Source organism: Chiloscyllium plagiosum, unplaced genomic scaffold (assembly GCF_037043375.1).
Source record: "Chiloscyllium plagiosum isolate Xiang-an unplaced genomic scaffold, Cpla_swu_hap1 HiC_scaffold_31, whole genome shotgun sequence".
NCBI lineage: Eukaryota > Metazoa > Chordata > Chondrichthyes > Orectolobiformes > Hemiscylliidae > Chiloscyllium > Chiloscyllium plagiosum.
The window spans coordinates 64,425,250-64,448,562 of NW_028270169.1; the positions used below are offsets into that span (position 1 = coordinate 64,425,250).

General features: G+C 44.7%; 1 protein-coding gene across 1 annotated transcript in view; it reads left to right on the forward strand.

Annotated features, from left to right (window-relative positions):
• Positions 1 to 1,718: 1,718 nt before the first annotated feature.
• The window catches only part of sumf2 (sulfatase modifying factor 2), a 67,283-nt gene continuing 45,688 nt past the window's right edge, over positions 1,719 to 23,313 (forward strand). Inside the window, exons 1-4 of the mRNA XM_043718881.2 lie at positions 1,719 to 1,840; positions 11,095 to 11,239; positions 15,565 to 15,679; positions 17,363 to 17,407. Of these exons, the coding sequence (XP_043574816.2) occupies positions 1,735 to 1,840; positions 11,095 to 11,239; positions 15,565 to 15,679; positions 17,363 to 17,407 (411 nt within the window). The 5' untranslated portion in view covers positions 1,719 to 1,734. The remainder of the gene's footprint in view (positions 1,841 to 11,094; positions 11,240 to 15,564; positions 15,680 to 17,362; positions 17,408 to 23,313) is intronic.

Consider the following 23,313-nt stretch of genomic DNA (forward strand, 5'->3'; position numbering starts at 1 on the left):
ATGTCCCCAATGACCTTGCTTCCACAACTGCTGCTGGTGACACATTCCATGCTCTCTCAACTGTGTAAAGAACCCGCCTCTGACATCCCCTCTATACTTTCCTCCAACCAGCTTAAAACTATGACCCTTCGTGTTAATCATTTCTGCCCTGGGAAATAGTCTGAGTCAACAGCCAATCTATGCCTCTCGTTATCGTGTATACCTCAATTAGGTCCCCTCTCTTCCTTCTTTTCTCCAATGAAAAAAGTCTAAGCTCAGTCAACCTCTCTTCATAAGATCAGCCTTCCAGTCCAGGCAGCATCCTGGTAAACCTCCTCTGAACCCACTCCAAAGCATCCACATCTTTCCTATAATAGGGCGACCAGAACTGGACGCAGTATTCCAAATGCGGCCTAACCAAAGTTTTATAGAGCTGCAACAAGATCTCACGACTCTTAAACTCAATCCCCCTGTTAATGAAAGCATGGTCTAAGATATCTAACCATGTACTCTTGATGTAGTGGAGAGCCTTCTGCACTTCAAATATCCATTTGTGTTTAGAAGCATGAGTCATGCAGTTAATTCTTAATTACCCTGTGAAGTGGCTGAGCAAACAACTCCGATGTATGGCACAGAAACAGACCCTTTGATCCAACTTGCCAAAGCCAGATATCTTGGATAAATCTAGTCCCGTTTGCCAGCATTTGGCCCATCTCCCTCTTAAACCCTTCCTATTCATATGCATCCAGATGCCTTTTAACTGTTGTAATTGTACCAGCTGGCAGCTCATTCCATACACATACTGCCCTCTGAGTGAATAAGTTGCCCCTTTTAAGTCCCTTTTTAAAATCTTCCCCTCCCACCATGCTCCAGGAAAAATAGCCAGATAGTGCAACGCTGGCAACATCCTTTGTAAATCTTTTCTGAACCTTTCCCTCCACCATGCTCCAGGGAAAATAGCCAGATAGTGCAACGCTGGCAACATCCTTTGTAAATCTTTTCTGAACCTTTCCAAGTTTCACAACATTCTTCCTAATAGCAGAGTGACCAGAATTGCATACAGGATTCCAAAAGTGATCCAGCTGATATTGTGGCTGTGCAGGACCTGACTTCCCAATTTTATACTTAAATATACGTACCAATAAAGGCAAAACTAAGGAACATTTCGCCGAGCATCTCAGCGGGCCTGCAGAAATCGAATTTTAATTCCCCTTCCCACTCCCTTTCTGACACGACCATCCTTGGCCGCCTCCATTGCCACAATGAATCAAAATGCAAATTGGAGGAATAACATCTGATCTTCCACCTGGGCAGCCTACAGCCCGGAGGACTCAACATTGAGTTCTCTAATTTCAAATAACCTCCCTTCCCCAACCCCCTCTGGTCAACCCTCCCTTCCAGCCACAAACGGGACTCATTCTTTCCCTCTTCCCGTGTTCACCCCCTTTATCTGCAGCTCCCCTGTCACCCACCCGGAAACATTGACTTCGCCACCTGATGCTGCCTGGTTTGCTGTGTTCTTCCAGCCTCCCTGTCTAAGTGGGAGTAGGGCCCATGTCACAGAACAATCCCAGCGACAACATTTCCTCAAACGTTTCTAGGCTTTTACTTTTCTGCCGTTGTCCGTTGATTTAAGATTCAGCTTCAGCTTCAGCTTGGCTGAATAACAGCAGTTCCCAGAGTGACAATGTACTTGTGAAACCCCGACCCCCGACCGAGCATGCGCAGGGCCGCCGGAAGAGGCGCGCGGGTGGAATGAGCCCATTTCCGGCCACAATGAGGACCCGTCTCCGTCCGAGAGCCTGGCAGTGGCTTTTTCTATACCTTTGGCAGCGAGGGGCTGCGGCCATCCCGGCCACAGGTCAGTCAGTGGGTGGGAAGAGGCTGGACAGGAGGAGGTTTGAGGGGGTTAGAAGTTTCTGTTAGAGGAGGGTGGGCAGAAGCCGGGTGGGGGTGGGGTGGGGAGGGGAGATGAGGGATCAAGGGAAAGTAGAATGTGTGCAGTGGGGAGTTGTGAGGGGAGCACGGAGGTGTACGTGTGGGAGGAATGGCATGAAGGGAGTGGACTGCGGGAGAGGAACTGGTGCCAGGGCAGAAAAGAAATGAAAGGAAGAACGGTGGGGTTGGGAAGAGGAGTGGAGGGTGGGGGGAGAGGGGATAGTGATGGGTGGTATGGTGCAGTAGAACGGGGAAGGGGGAATGCATTGAAGAGGGGATGGGAAGGGAGAGGGGAATGTTGGAATGGGTTCGCTAAGAGTACAGTATTAGGTGCTGGCAATTAGTGTGTTGGGAAGAGTTTTGCAGGAAGGTAGAAAAGGGTTAAGGTGAGGTGCAGCAAGTGAGATTTTGGGTGGGAATGGTGCAAGAGTGTAGGGAGAGGGATGTGACTTGTGTTGGAAGGGTATGAAGGGATGGGCATGAGGACATGGTGGCTGTGAGATGTATGGGATGAGGTGGGTACAGAGAGGGAGGCTGTACAGAGATGGGTTGCTTATAAGTAGTAGATGGTGGTTATGTGGTAGGCATATTGTGGGTGGGGAGAGGTTGTTTATTTCAATTATCTTTATTAACCTCACTCTTCACCACCACAGATACCTATTTAGATGATCTTAGTCAAATTTGAATGATCCAGTGATCTGTCTGTGACACTCTACAGATCCTAAATACTTGATGTATGAAAAAGATTTTTCTGTTGTTGCTATTGTTTATTTTGCCAAATACTTAATATATCTCGTTTGATTCTTAATCTTCCCATTAATGGAAAAAGTTTCTCTCATCTCAGTCCAGACCCCTTAGGATTTAGCACACCTCTACCAAGTCTCCTCTCATTCCTCTCCAACAGGAAAACAGTCCCAATTACTCCGATGATAACTGAAGTTCCTCATCATTGGAACCATACTTTTGAATGCTTTCTGTATTCTCTTAATTGCTTCACATCCTCCTTAAAGTATGGTGCCCCCAGTACTGTAGTTGAGGCTGGATAAGGGTTTAACATCACTTCCATGCTTTTGTTCCTTTATGCTTCTATTTATAAAACTCAAATATGATTTAATATCTTTGAACCAGGCCTGCTGTTTTTATTGATTTATGGGCTCCGGTCCCTATGTTCTGGCACCACCTTTAGAATTATATCCTTTATTTTATATTGGCTCGTAGTGTTCTTACTCCCAATATCAATCACTGCTTTGTGTTAATTTGCCACTTACTTGCCCTATCCACCAACCCAGCTATCAGTTTGAATTTTTAACATCGTTACTGTTCACAAATGTGCCCAAGTTTCATCTTGTTTGAAAATTCTACACATTTTTCTAAATCAGGAAGACCTGATATCTTAATTGCAACCCCAAGGAGCTCACCTGCAAACCTTTCTCTCGTCTGAAAAGCATCCGTTAACTGCAACATTGTTTCCTGTCACTCAACCAATTTATTTTCCATATTTCTTTTTATTCAGTGAGTCCCACATTTGCTCAGGGCATAGTACTGTATCAGGTTTGGAAGGATGGGGTAACTGAACACCTTGTACATTTTCAGTTAATCAGGGAGAGTAGACAGTACACATGATAGGTAGGCAGTGCCTGACAAAGTTTAGATTACCTACTGTGTGGAAACAGGCCCTTTGGCCCAATAAGTCCACACCAACCCTCTGAAGAGCAACCCACCCAGACCCATTCCCCTACACTTACCCCTTCACCTAACACTACGGGCAATTTAGCGTGGCCAGTTCACCTAACCTACACATTTTTGGATTGTGGGAGGAAACCGGAGCACCAGGAGGAAACCCACGCAGACACAGGGAGAATGTGCAAACTCCACACAGACAGTTGCCTGAGGCGGGAATTGAACCCGGGTCTCGAACTGTGAGGCAGCAGTGCTTAACTGCTGTGCCACCGTGCCACTCTCAATAATTTTTGAAGTTCATAATTTTTGAAGAGGGAATGGGGCATGTCTATATTGTTCATACAGACATCCGGAAGGATTTGATATGGTCGCACAAAAGAGACTGTCAGCTAAGGTAGAAACCCACAGAACTGAGGGCAAATTATTGACATTGCTAGGAGATTGCTTGAATAGCAGGCAACAGAAAGTAGGGATAATGGGTACGTAGTTAGATTGGCCATGGGTGTCCCATAAGGACCTGCATTCAGATCTCAATTTTTCACATTAATGATTTGGGTAATGGCAGAGGGAGTCATATATCCAAATTTGCCTATGGCACAAAGTTAGGCAGGGTTGTATACTGTATAGATGATAGCATAAAATTACAAAGGGATATTGATTGACTAAGTGAATGGGCGAAACTGTGACAGATGGAGTTCATTGTATACAAAATGTAAGGTCATCCATTTTGGAACTGAAAAAGGATACATTAGGGTACTTTCTGGAAGGTACAAAGTTGAATGTAGTGCACTGAATCCAAAGAGATGATAGGTTGAAGCGCATAGATCTCATGCAGAAAATAATCAAGAAAGCTAATGGTCTTCAGATTGTAATGATTGTTCATCCTTGTACTGGAATATACTGATGTGGAAGACTGCAGTTATGCAGAATCTTAGACCCCCGCATGGAGTACTGTGAGCAGATCTGGACACCTCACCTGAGAAAGGATTAATTAACCTTGGAAGGGAGGGCAACATAAGTTTGCAAGAATGATACCTGCTTTCAGTAGTTGTTATGAGGAAAGATTATACAGATTAGGTCCATTTTCTGTAGAATTTAAAAGGCTGATGTGATCTAATCAAGTCTTCAAGATATTAAGAAGAAAAGGGTCTATAAAGAGAAACTATTTTCACTGGTCGGGTATTCTAGACAGAGACCCGATCTGGCCTGAATTCTCAATATTCAGGCGATGTTAGGAAGCACTTGTACACGCACAGGGTGGTAGATATTTAGAAATCTCCTCACAAATGGCAGTGGGTATAGGCTCAGTTGTTGATTTTAAATCGGTGATAGATACATTTTTACAAAGTACTGGTATCTGCCACAGATCAGCCATTATTTCATTGAATGGTGAAACAGGCTTGAGGAGCTGAATAGCCTACTCCTGTTCTTACGTTTGTAAATCTGCATAGACCTCTTCAAGTTTGTTAAACACGATTTATCCTTAAATCAGTGTTCATTTCCCTTATAATTAACTGGCATTTGCCCAAGTCACTCTTACTTGTGACCGGAGTTATCATTCATTGTATATATTTCTTCCAGTATTAGACCTCCCAAAATATATCACCTTGCACTTAGCAGGATTAAATTCCATTTGCCATTGCTGTGCTTAATTTACTAGCTGGCTAGCCTGAGACCGTCCTCACGATTAACAACACCTCCACTTTTCATGTCATCTGCAAATTTACTAATCACACCTTCTACATTCATCAAAGTCTACATTCACCAAGCACTGAGGATGTCACCTAGACAGGGGACAAAACGTCTGCAACACAAATTCCCAGCTCGGCGAACAGAACCACAACAACGAGCACCCGAGCTACAAATCTTCTCTCAAACTTTGAATTCATCAAAGTCGTTTGTGTACATAAGAAATAGCAAGCGTCCCAGCACTGATCCCTGTGGTACACTGCTGGTCACAGACTTCCAAATACAAAAACAATCCTTTGTATTCTATTTGTAAGCCAGTTTTGAATACAGTTTGCTTTGGATCCCATAGGCTCTTAACTTTTGGACTAGTTTTCCATGTAGGACTTTGTCAAAGGCCTAACTGAAGCCTGTGTAAAACAGATCAATTGCACGACCCTCTTCAGTATATTTTGTCACTTTTTGAAAAACCTCAGTTAAATTAGTCAGACAGGATTTCTCTCTTAACAAATCCAAGCTGACTATCCCTGATCAATCTCTGTGTCTCAAAGTGTGGATTAATCATATCCATTTCTTTTCAAATAATTTCCTTGCCACTGACATCAAACTAAATAAAAACTGAAAGAACTGAAGATGCTAGAAATTGGAAACAACAACAGAGATTGTATGAAAAGCTCAGGTGGTCAGCCAGCATCTGTGAAGAGGAATCAGTTAATGTTTTGGATCCAGTGACCCTTCCAGTGACTACACGTTCTGAGAAAGGGTCATTGGACCAGAAATGTTAACTCTTATTTCTCTCCACAGATGTTGCCAGATCTGCTGAGTTTTTCCAGCAGTTTCTGTTTTTGTTACTGACATCAGACTAACTCTTCTGGAATTACCCTGCCTTTCTTGAACAAAGTAATCACATTTGCTTTCCTCCAGTCATCTGGTACTTTGCCTGTGACCAGCGAAATATTAAATACAGTTTATCTGCCAGGGCCCTAGCAATCCCCTCCCTAACCTCCCAAAGCAGTTTGGGAAACATCTCATGAGGCCCTGGGGATCTATGTGTCTGTATGCTGCTGAAACATTTTATATTTCTTTCTCATTAGTCTCAATGTGTTCTAGAACCTCACCAACCCAAGTGATATCACCGGCTATATTGTTTCTCTGTCCTCTGTGAAGACAGGTCAGAAGTATTCATTTGAGACCTCATCCAATGGTTCCACACACAGATTGCTTCTTTGATCTCTAATAGGTAGCTTCTCATGTCCCCTTTATTTTTTTCATCCACCCATTCACAGTCAGCTGTGACATCTCCCAGTTTTTGGGAGTTCCATTTGCTATACATACCTCTAAGCCCCAGTCACATGCAGCATTCCTTGAACTGGCCGGTAAGGTATCTTTCCATTCTTTAATTAGCAACAAATTAATGCAGCCATGCTTCAAATTAACCATGAGACAATGAGATAGGTCACTGACAATGTGTAAAGGAATAAAACCAAATGATCCTGCCAATTAATTCTGATTTTGTAATTCAGGGCTAATACAATTATTATTAAAAAAAAATAAATAAAGTATTCATTATCTGTAATTCAGAGGTGGAAACTGAACAAATGACTAAGACATTTTAGAGTCATCAATATAAACTGGAAGTTCATTTATTGAATATTCAATATTTAAAATGTAAAATGTATACAGTTTCCAACTCTGAAATCCCTTCATTTAAATCCCAGATTAGGTTCCTTAGGCGGTCCTGATCAGTCATTGCTCATTTACAATGCTATAGGCCGTAAAATGACTGCAGCAGCATTAAAAGATCTTGTCTACTCACATGCAACAAAATACTTCTAATATATAAACAATGGCCAAATCCAAAGACACAGATATTGACAACAGGATATTAATTTTGTTACATGATTTCTCACAACATAATGTTGAACTGATACTTCAATTGTCAGTGAGGGAGGGGAATAAAATAAAGCTACGACTGGCAAACGATCATCACCGATGAGACACAGCAGTCTTAAACTTAAGTGGAAACACGGGTTTGAAACAAAAGTTAAATCTGCTAGTATCATTTTCAGAAAACACTGTTGGTTTGGGATATTTTGGATCTGTCTTTATACTTGCAGTTTTACAAAATTGAACTAAATTAAATAAGGTTCATGCAATTCCTCCACTCGGTGATCAAAGTTAAAGTCTGAAGTGATTTTCCTCAATGTTAGGTTTCAATAATAAATAAAATTGAGCAGAGACCTGCTCTCATCCTGGAGCAGAATGATTCTGCACCTGAGGCCCAGATTTAGTGCTACTGCTTTACTTCCTTTAGTCAATTCTTTCATGCATACAACAAATAGAGGTGAGAGGATTGAAAATGATCTTTGGCAGTAGCATGAAATACAGGGGAACCTCGATTATCCAAATGTGATGGGCGGGCATATTTCATTCGGATAATCGATTATTTGGTTAATCGATTAAATGCCTTTCCTCTGGGGCTCGGAGTTTTAAACGTCTGCTCCCCGTTCAGGAGACCATAGCTGTACATAGCGCATGAGTCCCAATGCCGGAATCGCTCTTGCCCTCAAACCTGTTGAACACTGCCCCCGTCCCGTCCAACACAAACCCCCACTCCCGGTTGTGTCCAACACAATCCCCCGCCTGCCCACAACCCCGTTCAATACTGCTCTCTGCCCCCATTTAACACGGCCCCCCCTGCCCGCCCCTCAAACCCCTCCACCCATCCCCCACTTGTGTCCAAAACCGCCACCCTAGTGCACACCCCCGCCTGTGCCAACCAGCCCTGTCCAACACCACCCCCCCCGTGCACACCCCCCATCCATCCCCGCTTGTGCCCCCCAGCCCTGTCCAACACCGCCCCCCACTCATGCACCCCCACCTCTGCCCCCCCAGCCCTGTCCAACACCGCTCCCCATGCACACCCCCCTCATCCACCACCACCACCTCCCGTGCACAACCCCCCCATTCACCCCCACCTGTGCCCACCCAGTCCTGTCCAACACCGCCCCCTGTGCACACCCCCATCCACCCCCGCAAGTGCCCCCTCAGCCCTGTCCAACACTGCCCCCCTGTGCACAACTCCCAACCACCCCCGCCTGTGCCCCCACAGCCCTGTCCAACACCGCCCCCCCTCCCCGTGCGCAACCCCCATCCACCCCCGCCTGTGCCCCCACAGCCCTGTCCAACACCAGACCCCCCCACCGTGCGCACCCCGCGTCCACCCCCACCAGTGCCCCAACAGTCCGATCCAACACAGTGGGCGGCACGGTGGCACAGTGGTTAGCACTGCTGCCTCACAGCGCCTGAGACCCAGGTTCAATTCCTGCCTCAGGCGACTGACTGTGTGGAGTTTGCATGTTCTCCCCGTGTCTGCGTGGGTTTCCTCCGGGTGCACCGGTTTCCTCCCACAGTCCAAAGATGTGCAGGTCAGGTGAATTGGCCATGCTAAATTGCCCGTAGTGTTAGGTAAGAGGTAAATGTAGGGGCATGGGTGGGTTGCGCTTCGGCGGGTCAGTGTGGACTTGTTGGGCCGAAGGGCCTGTTTCCACGCTGTAATGTAATGTAAAACACCGTACCACCTCCGTGCGCACCCCCATCCACCCCGCCTGTACCCCCCCAGCCCTGTCCCACACCGCCCCCCCTGTGCACGCCCCCCCCCCCCCGTGCACACCCCCGACTCCAGCCCTGTCCAACACCGCACCCCCCCCATCCACCCCAGCCTATGCCCCCACAGCCCTGTCCAACATCGCCCTCCCGTGCACGCCCCCATCCACCCCCACCGGTGCCCCCCAGCCCTGTCCAACACCAGCCCCCCCGTGCGCACCGCTCATCCACCCCCGCTAGTGCCCCCTCAGCCCTGTCCAACACCGCCCGCCTCCGTGCAGACCTCCCCCATCCACCCCCGCCTGTGCCCCCACAGCTCTGTCCAACACCAGCCCCCCCCCCGTGCGCAACCCCCATCCACCCCCGCTTGTGCCCCTCCCAGCCCTGTCCAACACCCCCCCCCCCCCCCCCCCGTGCTCACCCCGCCTGTGCCCCCACAGCCCTGTCCGACACCAGCCCCCCCCCGTGCGCACCCCCCCAGCCCTGTCCAACGCCGCCGCTCCCCGTGCACACCCACCCATCCACCACCCCCCACAGCCCTGTTCATCACTACCCCCGCCTGTGCCTCCCCAGCACTGTCCAACATTGTGCCCCCGTGCACAACCCCCATCCACCCCTGCCTGTGCCCCCACAGCCCTGACCAGCACCAGCCCCCCCCCCCCCCCCCCACCGCGCACTCTCCATCCATCCCCGCCTGTGCCCTCCCCAGCCCTGTCCAACACTGCTTCCCCCCCCCCCACCCCCGTGCGCACCCCTCTCATCAACCTGGGCCTGTGCCCCCCCTCCCCCGGCCCTGTCCTATACCGTCCCCCTGTATGCGCACGCACCCCCCCACCCCCGCGCCCAAAACACCCTGCCCTCCTGTCTGGGGCAGACAGACTGGACACCAACGACAAGACAGCTGCTGCTGCCTTTGTGGGGTAAGTCTCTAAATGCCACACACACGGCCACAGACCCCCACACACAACGTTTTACTGCAACTTTTTGACAGGTTCCAACAGGACAGTGTTGGAGAGATTACCTGGGAAAGGGAGGAGGGGTGTTTAGGGTACACCCGTCTGTAGAACCCCAGGGAAAGTGTGTGGGGGGAGAGAGGGCGGGAGGTTTGTCATTTGGAGATGGTGCCTGTTTAATCACTGTAAACAAAAGACGCGATCACTGTTGGAAACACGTCTTTGATGTAATGTTTCTTTCGGGACCTCGATTTGGAGATGCCGGTGTTGGACTGGGGTGTACAAAGTTAAAAATCACACTACACCAGGTTATAGTCCAACAAGTTTAATTGGAAGCACTAGCTTTTGGAGCGCTGCTCCTTCATCAGGTGGTTGATGAAGGAGCAGTGGGGAACGGGTCCTCTCAGTTCCGTGATGGGTCAATAAACATTCACAATCAGTCTGGTTCTTTAAGACTTCACTCTTTATTTCTTCATAGGGCCGGGTACGGAGCATCCAGGAACACAGAAGTTCAGCCCTTCTGTATTCCTCGGAGGAGCTGTACACAGCTTCAAACAAAGACATTTTTATACTTAAAGAAGGGTACAGGCCATGATCGCATTGTACATTCAAACAATTATCAACCAATACACGATATTGCTTTATTTGATTGTTACTTAGTCCAATGAGTAAGTCCTGGGAACCAACTTTATTTTCCAACGCTTAGGCTCGCGAACAAAGCCACTGCACCTGCACCCAAAGGTCAGCTAGGGTGGCTAGTAATGTCTTATCCAGTTGCGTTATTTCAATGCTTTTAAAGGGCACATTGCTAATCTCAGTTGAAGCAGATTGTAGTTAGTAATTATGCAGCTATAGCAGAACTAGCAGTTAGTAAGTTAAAAGCCATTTTAGTAAATTAAAAGCCACTAATCCAGAATAAAAGCCATTTTATGCAGCTTTAGCAGAATTATCAGTTTACAGCCTAGAAGTCATTTTGTCATGTTATTTGCATCGAGAAGCCATCTTGTTGCCACCTAGGTTATTAAGAGCATCTGTTAGGTGGTTGCCCCTGACTACAACTAGTCCCTTCAGCCTGTGTTCAGGTTGAAACCTGATTCTCACTGTGCTCCTGAAGGGCCTCCATGTTTTAATGCTCTGCATAAAGCTCAGATATGCACTCCGTCCTGTACTCTTATCCACTCTCTGCTTTATCTTCCTTAGCATTCTTCATACCCCCTTTCATTTTTTTCTAACTTGTGTGTCTACCTTTTAGATTCGATTGTGGTGAAGCTGCCCGGTGGCACCTTTCACATGGGTACTGATGAAGCCGATGCTAGAGACGGCGAAGCTCCTGTCAGAAGAGTGACTGTAAAACCATATGCTTTAAATCAGTATCCAGTTACTAATGTGGAATTCAGGTCAGAGAAGTATAATGGTTTTAAACCCTACTTTAAATAGTTGACAAATTAGTTGTTGTGTTGTGTCGAAGCAAAATCCCCAAACCAAATCCAGTAGTTGAAGTATTTGTACACTTGTTGCTCAGTCATTTTTGACTTTGATTTTGTGAAATTATAAAAAGGAGAAAGCAGAGAATGAAAAAAAAATTAGCGAGTAATACAAAAGCAGATAGTAAAAGTTTCACTAAATATTTAGTAGGAAAAGAGTAAATGTTGGCATCTAGAGAGAGAGAGACAGTGAGACTGCGTAACAATAATGGAAAACCAGGAAATGGTAGAGGTGAGACAAGATCTCTGCTATGTGCCGTTTTGAAGAGTTTGGGCCTACATTTGAAGAATGAGAGATTTTAAATTCATTCATAGAATGTGGGAATTGTTGACTGGGCGAGCATTCAACATCAGCCTAATTGCCCTGGAGAAAGTGGTGGTGGTCTTCCTTGTTGATCAATGGTGTAGATACATCCATAATACTTTAGGGAAGTGAGTTCCAAGATTTTCACCAGGCTACTGAAGAGATGACTATATGTTTCAAATCAGATGTGTGTTTTGAAGGAAAGCTTAGAGCCATAGAGGTTTACAGTAGAGGATAAGGCCCTTTAGCCCATCCAACAGACGGTGTTGCTGAGAGGTAACTGAGGAGGATTCTGGGAGGAGTCAGCGGAGATTGCCCAGGAACGAATAAAAGACAAGCAAGCTATAGTGGAGCAGCCATTTCTGGAACATCAATTTTGAGAAGAACTGCTGTGTGATGGAAGTGCTCCAGGAGGTTTAAGTGTGAACGTTGGTGAAGGGCTTCATTGAGGATGACGATCAGAAACTAGGTGAGGACAAGATAAGATTTTGTTTTTTGTCTTACGTCAAGGGTCCGCAGTGGCATTTCAGGCAGTGGAATGCTGCTCCTGCCAAATGTGGGAGACCAGGGAACAGTCTAGAGTCCTTGATGATTGTGTCTGCAGGAAGTGTAACTGGCTGCAACTCCTCACAAACCTTGTGGCTTGGTTGGAGCATCAGTTGGATGCACTAAGGAACATACAGGCGTCTAGAGAGTGTGATAGACACTAGTTGCAGTGATGTGGTCACACCATGTGATCAGTCAGGCAGATTGGTGACAGCCAAGAGATGCAGGCAGGTAGTGCAGGAGTCTCCTGTGTTTATTCCCCTCTCAAACAAGTATATTGTTATGGGGGGCATAGTTTCTCAGGGGAATACAGCAGCAGCAGCCAGGCCTGTGGCACCATGACTGTCCCTGATCTACAGCAGAACCAGGCAAAGTCCAAGTGAGCATTAGTGGTAGGAGACTCGCTGGTCGGGCACAGACAGGCGTTTCTGTGGCCACAATAAGACATGAGAGGCAAATGTTTTATACAGGTTGGTTCGTGTGTGGAATGAACTTCCTGAGGAAGTGGTGGATGTGGGTACAATTTCACCATACAAAAGACATTTGGATAGATACATGAATAAGGAAGGTTTGGAAGGATATGGGCCAGGAGCAGGCAGGTGGGACTAGTTTAATTTGGGATTATGTTTGGCATGGATCGGTTGGACTAAAGGATCTGTTTCTGTGCTGTGTGGTAACACCATTGAATGTCACTGGGCGGTGGTTAGACTGTCTCTTGCCACTTGTCAGCCCGAGCCTGGGTATTGTCCAGATCATGTTGAATTTGAACATGGGTTGCTTCAGTATCTGAGGGATCACGAGTGGTGCTGAACATTGTGCAATCATCAGTGAACATCCCCACTTCTGACCTTATGATGGAGGGAAGGTCATTGACAAAGAAGCTGAAGGTGGTTGGGCCCAGTGCAGCACCCTGAGGAAATCCAGAGATGTCCTGGAGCTGAGATGACTGACCTCCAACAACCATAACCATCTTCCTATGTGTCAGGTATGACTCCAGTCACCAGAGAGATTGGCTCCTTATACCCATTGATTCCAGTTTTGCGAGGGTTCCTTAATGCCACATTGGTTGAATGCAGCCTTGATGTCAAGGGCTGTCACTCTATCTTCATCTTTAGAATTCAGCTGTTTTGTCCATGTTTGGACCAAGGCTGTAATGAGGTCCAGAGCTGAGTTGCCCTGGCAGAACCTGAACTGGGCATCGCTAAGCAGGTGCTGGCTGATAGGACTTGATGACATCTTCCATCATTTTACTGATGAGCAATACTGATAGAGTATTACGTGGCTGGGTTGGATTTGTCCTGCTTTTTATGTACAGGACATACCCGGCAATTTTCCATATTGCAGGAAGATGCCAATGTTGTAACTGCACTGGGACAGCTTGGCTAGGGCAGTGGCAAGTTCTGGAGCTCAAGTCTTCAGTTATATTGCTGATTCATTGTCAGGGCCAGTGGCCTTTGTAGTATCAAGTGTCTCCAACTGTTTCTTGATATCACATGGAGTGAATTGAATTGGCTGAAGGTGGGTATTTGTAATGCTGGTGACCACTGGGAGAGGCTGCAATGGATCATCCACTCAGCACTTCTGGCCAAAGATTGCTGCGGAAGCCATGATGTGTTGGGCAATTCCATCATTGTGGATGGAGATATTTGTGGCGTTTCCTCTGGTGAGTTATTTAATCATCCACCACCATTTGTGACTGGATGTGGCAGGACTGCAGAGCTTAGATCTGATCCATTGATTGTGGGATCGCTTAGCTCTGTCTGTTAGTTGCTGCTTATGCTGTTTGGCATGCCAGTAGTTCTGTTTGGTGGCTTCACCAGGTTGACCAAGTATGCTTGGTGCTGCTCCTGGCATGCCTTCCCGCACTCTCAATTCAACCAGGATTGATTCCCTGGCTTGATGGTAATGGTTGAATGGGGGATATGCCAGACCATGAGATTATAGATTGTGCTGGAGTACAATTCTGCCTCTGTTGATGGTCTACAGCAATTCATAGATGCCAGGCTCACTGAGTTGCTAGATCTGTTTGAAGTCTGGCCTATTTAGCATGGTGATAGTGCCACACAACGTGATGGTAGTTATTCTCAATGTGCAAGTGGAACTTCGTCTCCACAAGGTATGTGTGGTGATCGTTCTTCCCAATGCTGGCATGGACATGCTTGCGTTAGAGCATTGAGTATGGCAGTTAGGATGTCTTATTGCAGCTGTACAAGATGTTGGTAAGGCCACATTTGGAAGTACTGCATGCAGTTCTGGTCACTTATTATTCAACTCGAAAGAGAGCAGAGAAGATTTACTAGGGTGCTACCTGGACTGGAAGGTTTGAGTTATAAAGGAGAGGCCGGATAGGGCTGGGACTTTTTTCCCCTGCAGCGTAGGAGACTGAAGGCTGACCTTATAGAGGACTATAAAATCATGAGAGGCATAGATAAGGTAGGTAGCCAATAGCTTCTCCCCATGAATGAGGACGTAGGTTTAAGTGGAGAGGGAAGAGATACATAAGGGTCCAGAGGGGCAATTATTTCACCGAGGGTTGTGAGTGTCTGGAATAGGCTGCCAGAGTTGGTGAAAGCGAGTACAGCTTTGTCATTTAAAAAAACATTTCGGCAGGTAGATGGATGGGATAGGTATGGAGGGATATGGACTAAACATGGATATGGATGGAAAACTGGGCGGCATGGACAAGTTAGGCCGGAGGGACCCTTTCCATACTGTAAACCTCTATGAATCTATACTGGTCAAAGGCAAGCACCTAACAATTCTTGCAGGTTGTATTGTTCTCACGTACCTGCTTTCTCTCCCCTATAAGTAGTAGAAGTCACAGCTTTGGCAAGTGCTATTGAAGAAGCCTTAAAGGGTTGCAGCAGTACATCCTGTAAATGGTGCATGCTGCTGTCAATGTGTGTCAGTGATGAAGAGAGTGAATGGTTCATGTGGTGGTAATCAAGTAACTGCTTTGTCTTGGGTGTGTTGAGCATCTTGAGTGTTGTTAGAGCTGCACTCATCCAGACAAGTAAAAGTGTGCTCCGTTGCAAATCTGACTTGTGCCTTAGGGACAGGCTATGAGGAGTGATTTATGAGGAGAATTTCCAGTTTCTGACCCAGTCTTTTAGCTACAGTAAGTATATGGCTAGTTCGGTTCAGTTCATGGTCAATGGTAACCTCAGGATGTTGATGTGAGGGTTTCAGTGATGGTGATGCCAATGAATGGCTAGGGTGATGGTTAAATTGTTTCTTATTGGAGATGATAATTGTGTTAGTGTTCAGTTTGCACATTGACATTGTGCATTTCAACAGTATGTTTCATTTACTGACAAGGAGCAAAGCAGAGTCCAATTTTTGTTAGTGTCTGATTTATTGATTATAACATTTTTGTAATATTTTGCAGAGAGTTTGTCAGATCACAGAAATATAAAACAGAAGCAGAATCATTTGGTTGGAGTTTTGTATTTGAAGATTTTGTATCTGAAGAATTGAAAAGCAAAGTGACACAAAGAATTGAGGTATAATTAATTCTCATTGAACCAGCATTTCTGCATCACACTTAAAGGAGAATATTATAGAAAGGTACATAACTTCTAATGGTGGAGCTGGAAACCTGGTTATAAAGTTTACAGGGTGAGGAGTGGTGGAAATCAACAGACTAATGTGGCAATGACAGGATATTTCCTCAATGAGACAACTGTCTTTTGGTCCGCATGAATTTGGATATATAAAACTTTATTTAGATTCTTTGACAATGGTAAGCTTGGGTTCGGGATAATAGAGTTTGATGAAGCAGGCAAGGAGTGTAGAAGGACATCAGTGGTAGCTACATGTGGGCAAAGCTGTGACAGATGAAATTCAAGGAGGGAAATATGTAAAATTTTGAAAGATAAGTGGGAAACCTATTTAATGGTATAAAACCTAGCAAGGGAAAAAAAAAATCAATAACTTTCCTTGAAGTAATAAGTATTGCACTTAGCTCTGCAATAATGAATGAGCTGTGTTCAGCAAAAGAAAATCAAGTACTCAGCAGCAAATGCAGTAGAATTCAAATTTAAGGTGCTGAATCTATACTGCAATGATTAATTATGGTTATTTGAAAACTCTCGATAAGGCTTTGCATGCTGGCCATTTCCAGAGGAACCATGGCTAATTATTGGTTGTAGTTGAAAGGGGTAATAGTTCAGTGAATATTAATTCTGTACAGCAGGTTCTGTAGAAAGCTGATGTTGATTTCATCATACGCAGATTAGATCAATTTCTTTGTGAAAGTTACATTTTGGGATGCAGTTTATGCATAATTTCAGACATGATGCGGTGAGTGCAGTTTGGGAGGGCAGGTGACCTTAGAATGTTGGTTCACAAAACTTTCCAGTACTCTGGATTAATTTTACTTCCTGTCTGGCAGTTAGAATGTAGAACAACAAATCACAGAGAGTTTCTGAGTCACAGTGATCATGGTGTATGGGACACTTCTGACAATGAGTGCACCTTTGCCAGCAATTGAGTTTTTATTTATTATTTCAATTCATGTGGATCCTGTTTATTTTTTCTACTGCTATGTTCCCTCTAATGAGCAGAGTAACCCCCCTCTATCCTGTATTTTTGAATTGCTCATTGGTGCGATTTTACTATATGCAAATTATCTGTCCAATTTTCCACGCTGTAACAGTGATTGCATATCAAAAGTAATCTTGGCTTCCCAGCTGGTTGACCTCCTAAGATTGTATAAGATGCTGTATAAGTACAAATCTTTCTTCTTTTCAAGGAAGTGATTGAGATAATCAAAATGTAATTGGACTGAAGGGCATGCAGAAGGGTTTCATCAGGATGTTGCCTGGAATGGCACATGTCAGCGATCAAGAGAGGCTGCATAATCTCTTTGTTTTCTTTGGAGGAAAGAAGGTTGAGGGGAGGACTGATAGAGATTTATAAAATTATGAGGGGCATCAGTCCTTATTACAGTGTGATTAAAAGCCAATGTTGGAGAACCTATTATAGTTTCTGACATGGCTTTTGCTTGAATTTACTGTTGCATTTGTGTAGTTATGTAATTTACAATTTCTTGAATGTCAGAAATAGCCATGAACTTTGATATCTAAAGTAAAATTGACAATACTGCAATGATATGTGGAAAATGCTATTTTTATGGAATATATCATTATTTGGAAGAATGACTTGTTTATATATTACCATTTCAGTCTGCTCCTTGGTGGCTGCCAATTGAAAGAGCATTTTGGCGCCAGGTGAGTCCTGTAGAGTTTGACATTTTTGCATTTTGTTTCATAGTTGTATACATTGTTGAAAATTAAAATATATGTAATATGTATTTTGATTTAGGACATCCAAAAAAAAACTTCTGTTCTGGTTGGAATACAGACACGGATGCCACTCTGATATTCAACAAACTAACAATACATATACACAAAAGAGACATCTCCAAATGTATTGAATTCATCTCAGTCCTTTCATTTAGAATCATAGAGAGATAGAGATGTACAGCACAGATAAAGGCCCTTCAGCCATGACATCCATGTCAGTCAAAAACAGCCATCTAACTATTCTAAGCCCATTTTACAGAACTCTTGTATGCCTTGGCTTTACAAGTGCACGTCTAAATACTACTTAAACTACTTAATACTATTTGGGTAGCATGGTGGCTCAGTGGTTAGCACTGCTGCCCCATATTCGATTCCTGCCTCGGGCGACTGTCTGTGTGGAGTTTGCACATTCTCCGTGTGTTTGCGTGGGTTTCCTCCGGGTGCTCTGGTTTCCCCCCACAATCTAAAGATGTCCAGGTCAAGTGAATTGGCCATGCTAAATTCCCCATAGTGTTAGGTGCATTAGTGAGGGGTTAACGCAGGATACGGGAATGGGTCTGGGCGGGTTACTCTTCGGAGGGTCGGTGTGGACTTGTTGGGCCGAAGGGTCTGTTTTCATACTGGAGGGAATCTAATCTAATCCAATCTAAACATTACGAGGGCTTCTACCTCTACCATCCTTACATTGGAGGAAAATAAAACAATGAACCTGTTTGGAATAAAAACCAAAGGAGTTTGGTGTCTAAAGTACAGTTTCCTGATAGGTATTGGAAGTGTGGTGTAAATTATATATTTTGTACTACATTGCAGAGATTTTTGTTAAACAGCCATATACACTTTTGCTATATATAAATTCCCACTGTAAACCGTTTTGCGTATGCTGATATATTGTCTGTCAAATCATTGGAATTGATGCTTTTAACTTGCAAGTTTCTGATCACTCGGCAGAATTTTGATCATGAGGGGCAGTGTCAAAGCAGTAATGTCACTGAAGTAGTAGTCCAGAATATTGCTCTGGGTACATGGATTGAATCTGCCATGTAGCTGGTGAAATTTGAATTCAATAAAAATTGGCAATTAAAAAAACTGAATTCTGGAGTTAAGAGCTGAATATTATGTAACTTGAGGAAGATTGGAGAAAACTACATAACATAGATGAGGACTCCAAAATCTCTGAGTCACAGAAAACTGGCATCCATGATCACCATAGTAGAGAAAGTTATTGGGAATCTTGGTTTTATTTTCCTTTGGAGGAAATGATATGTAATGTAAAAGGTTAAACGGATAGTTAAGGCATACGCTTAACTTTATCAGTCATGGCATAGATTATAAGAGCAGTGAGGTCATGGTGCAGCTGTACAGGACTTTGCTTGTGCTACAGCTAGAGTACTGCTTGCATTTCTGGTCACCAAGGATGTGATTGCACTGGAGAGGCTGCAGGGCAGATTCCCAGGGATGTTTACTGTGATGGAGCATTCCAGGTGTGAAGAGAGGCTGATTAAACGCAGGTTATTTTCTTTGGAGCAAAGATGGTTGAGGTGGACCTGATAGAGATTGAGGGGCACCAACAGGGTGAATAGAAAGCATTGGTATCTCTTAGTTGAAGGGTCAGTAACAAGGAGGCAAAATTTTAAAGGAGGTTTAAGAGTGGATTTGAAGAAAAATGTTTTCATCCAAAAGGTGCTGAAGGTCTGGAATGTACAGCCTGGAAGGATATTTGAGGCAGGAAACCTCACAAACTTCTAATGTATGTGGATGAGCACTTGAAATATCATGGCATTTCATTTAAGGCTATGGGTCTAGTTCAGGACAATTGCCCGTAGTATTAGGTGAAGGGGTAAATGTAGGGGAATGGGTCTGGGTGGGTTGCGCTTCTGCGGGTCAGTATGGACTTGTTGGGCCAAAGGGCCTGTTTCCACACTGTAAGTAATCTAAAGTAATATCTAAAAAGTAATAGGATTCACGTAGGTAATAGTATATTTATGGTGGTTGCAGATCTGATTGACTTAAAGGCCTTTACTTTGTGATTCTCTGATAGAAAAGGAAGGGACTATAAAAGGAGAGAGTTTTAGCAATAAAAGATATAAAGCACCAATTAGACCTCAGCAGGAATACTGTGAATCTTTTAATCTCTTTATCTAAGGAAGTGGTGCAGAGAAGATTTACTAGGCTGATGTCAGGTTTGGAGGAGAGTTTGAATAAATTGAGCGTGTACTTATTGGAATATTGAAAAAGGAAGAAGACACCTCCTTGAAACATACAAGATTTCTGGGGACTTAGTCATAGCATAATACAGCATGGAAATGGCCCTTCGACCCAAACTGGTCCAGCTAGTCCCAACGACCCACATTTGGTCCATATCGCTCTAAACCCTTCCCATCCAGGTGCCTATTCAAAGTTTTTTAAACGTTGGTATTGTTATATACCAATGATATATACCTGAAAATCACAGAGGAACCGTGATTGTCCGAATACCAATTATCCAAAAATCGGATTATCCGAAGGTGATCTCTAGGTTCTGACAGAAACATTACATCAAAGAAGTGTGTCCAACACTGATCACATCTTTCATTTACAGTGATTAAAATCGCTGCTGAGAATACTCCTGGACTGATGGGAGCGCAGGCACCATCTCTAAATGACTGACCTCCCACCCCTCTTTTTCTCTTCCCACACGTTCCCTGGAGTCTAAACCCCCCCTCTTCCTCAGATAATTTCTCTAACATTGTCCTGTACAGGGCAAAGGTGGAACCTATCAAAAAGTTGTGTGTATGTGCGCACGCTATTTGGAGACTCACCTCCCCCCCCACCCTCCCCAGCCCACCCAAGAAAGGCAGTAGCAGCAGCAGCAGCAGCAGCAGCAGCAGCAGCAGTCCGAAGAGGGGGCGGGCAGACAGCGGTGTTGGGGGCGGGTGGGGAGCAGTTTTGGAGTTGGTTGGTGGTGGTGTTGGGGGAAGGAAGGGAGCGGGCAGGGGGGGTCAGTTTGGGGGTGGATGGGGGAGGCAGTGTTGGGAGAGCAGGTGGGAGCCAGTGTTGGGAGTGGGCAGGGGGCTCGCGCATGCTGTGCTGCTGCCTAGTCTCAACAGGGAGCAGACTTAATAGAAAACTCCCAAGCCCAGAGGAAAGGCATTGAATCGATTAATTTTTCCCCTCTTGCCTTAAACCTATGCCCTCTAGTTTTCAATTCCCCTTTGCTGGGGAAAAGACTATATACTTTCATCCTGTCTATGTTGCTCATGATGTTATACCCCTCAATAGGGTCACCTGCCATTCTCCTACATTCCAAGGATTGAAGTCCTATCCTGGCCAACCTCTCCCTAGAACTCGGGCCTACTTGTCATGGCCATGTCCTCATAAATCTTCTTTACACTCTTTCCCGTTTAACTATGTCTCTCTTATAACAGGATGATCAAAACTGTACACAATACTCCAAGTGCGGTCTCACAACTATGACATAACATCCCAACTCCTATATTAAGTGCCTCGACAGATGAAGGCCAGCGTGCTAAATGCCTTTTTCACCACCCTGCCTACCTAGCGCCACTTTCAATGAAATTTGTACTTGTATTCCTAGGTCCCTCTGTGCCACAACACACCTGAGGACCTTACCATTTACTGTGAGGATCCTTCCTTTGATTGACGTTCCAAAGTACAAAACCTCACATTTCGCTGTATTGAATTGCATTTGCCAATCCTCAGCTCACTTCCCCATCTAATAGAGTCGTATGATCAAGATTTCTCTGTACTTTTTGATAATCTTCCTCGCTATCAATGATACCTTCTAATTTTGTATTATCTGCAATCTTTTTAATCATGCCTGTACGTTCTCATCCAGATCATTGATGTAAATAACAAAAGCAAAGGTCCCGGCACCAACCTCTGTGGCAGACCACTAGTCAAGGCCTCCAGTCCAAGAAACAACTTTCAACTGTCATCCTCTGCTTCCTACCATTGAGCCAATTTTGACTCCAATTAACTAGCTCTCCCTGGACCCCAGACTTTGCCAACTTTAAGTACATTTAAGTAGTCATTGGACAAGCATATGGACATACATGGAATAGTGTAGGTTAGATGGGCTTCAGATTGGTACGCAACATCTATGTTCTATTCTGGAATTGTTTTTATACTTTGGGGAAATATCCATAGCTTGGAAAAATGCTTTTTAACTTTTAGTTTGGAACAGTTTGCATAAGTCTTAGCAGATTTGAATATCTAAAACAGTTGATCCTGAGTAATTGAGGTAGTTAAAGAAGAGATTACCCCAGTGTAAGGAGTTTGCTTTACAAGTTCTGGACCAGAAATGTCTGGCTAACACCCCGAAGGACTTATCTGAAGCTCAGAAATTCAGTAAACATTGTAACAGTGTTATTAGAATTGTATTTTGAGAGTCTCCAGGATTTTGCCATGAAATTCAGCACAATTGTTTCTCCTTGTGGAAGAGTCAAGGACCATAATCTCAGGATATTTGAGACGGTGAGGAGAGGCAAGTTTCTTCTTTTAGAGTAGTGAATATATGGAATGCTTTATGACAAAGGGATGTGGACTAGGTGATTACATATGTTCAGTTAATTTACCAACTTGATTAGCTGTGCTAAAATGGTACGGTCAGGAGCAAATGGACTGAATATTTCTCATTCTTAACTCCCTCAATTCACCAGAAATTGCAAAATCCAGCTGTGTTCCAAATAGAGATATTTGAACGGGTACCAGTGGAAAATGACAAATGTTGCTGCCATGTTAACTCACAGACTTGCTGTTGAGTATGAAATTCTTTGGAAGATGTTCCTGATTGCTATTGGATTTGAGGATCTCAGCTTTGCAGTGAACCTCGTTATCTGAATTAGGCAGTAAACACTGAAGTATCGAACAGCAGCTGGACATTGCAGTGGTGCTGACTTAAATGTACTTAAAGTTGGTGAATCTACTACCGTTGCACGCAAAGCATTCCATACCCTTACTACTCTCTGAGTAAAGAAACTACCTCTGACATCTGTCCTATATCTATCACCCCTCAATTTAAAGCTATGTCCCCTCGTGCTCGCCGTCACCATACTTGGATAAAGGATCTCCCTGTCCACCCTATCTAACCCTCTGATTATCTTATATGTCTCTATTAAGTCACCTCTCAACTTTCTTCTCTCTAACGAAAACAGCCTCAAGTCCCTCAGCCTTTCCTCATAAGACCTGGCAACATCCGAGTAAATCTCCTCTGCACCCTTTCCAAAGCTTCCACATCCTTCTTATAATGCGGTGACCAGAACCGTACACAATACTCCAAGTGCGGCCGCACAAGAGTTTTGTACAGCTGTAGCATAACCTCATGGTTCCGGAACTCGATCCCTCTATTAATAAAAGCTAAAATACTGTATGCCTTCTTAACAACCCTGTCAACCTGGGTGGCAACTTTCAAGGATCTGTGTACTTGGACACTGAAATCTCTCTGCTCATCTACACTACCAAGAATCTTAACATTCCGGTTACTCTGACCAAAGTGAATCACCTCACACTTCTCAGCATTAAACTCCATTTGCCACCTCTCAGCCCAGCTCTGCAGCTTATCTGTGTCTCTCTGTAACCTACAACATCCTTCGTTACTATTCACAACTCCACTGACCTTCGTGTCGTCTGCAAATCTACTTCTACACCCTCATCCAGGCCGTTTATAAAAATGACGAACAGCAGTGGACCCAATACCGACCCTTACGGTACACCACTGGTAACTGGACTCCAGGGTGAACATTTCCCATCAACCACCACCTCTGTCTTTCAGCAAGCCAATTACTGATCCAAACTGCTATATCTTCCACAATCCCATTCTTCCGCATTTTGTA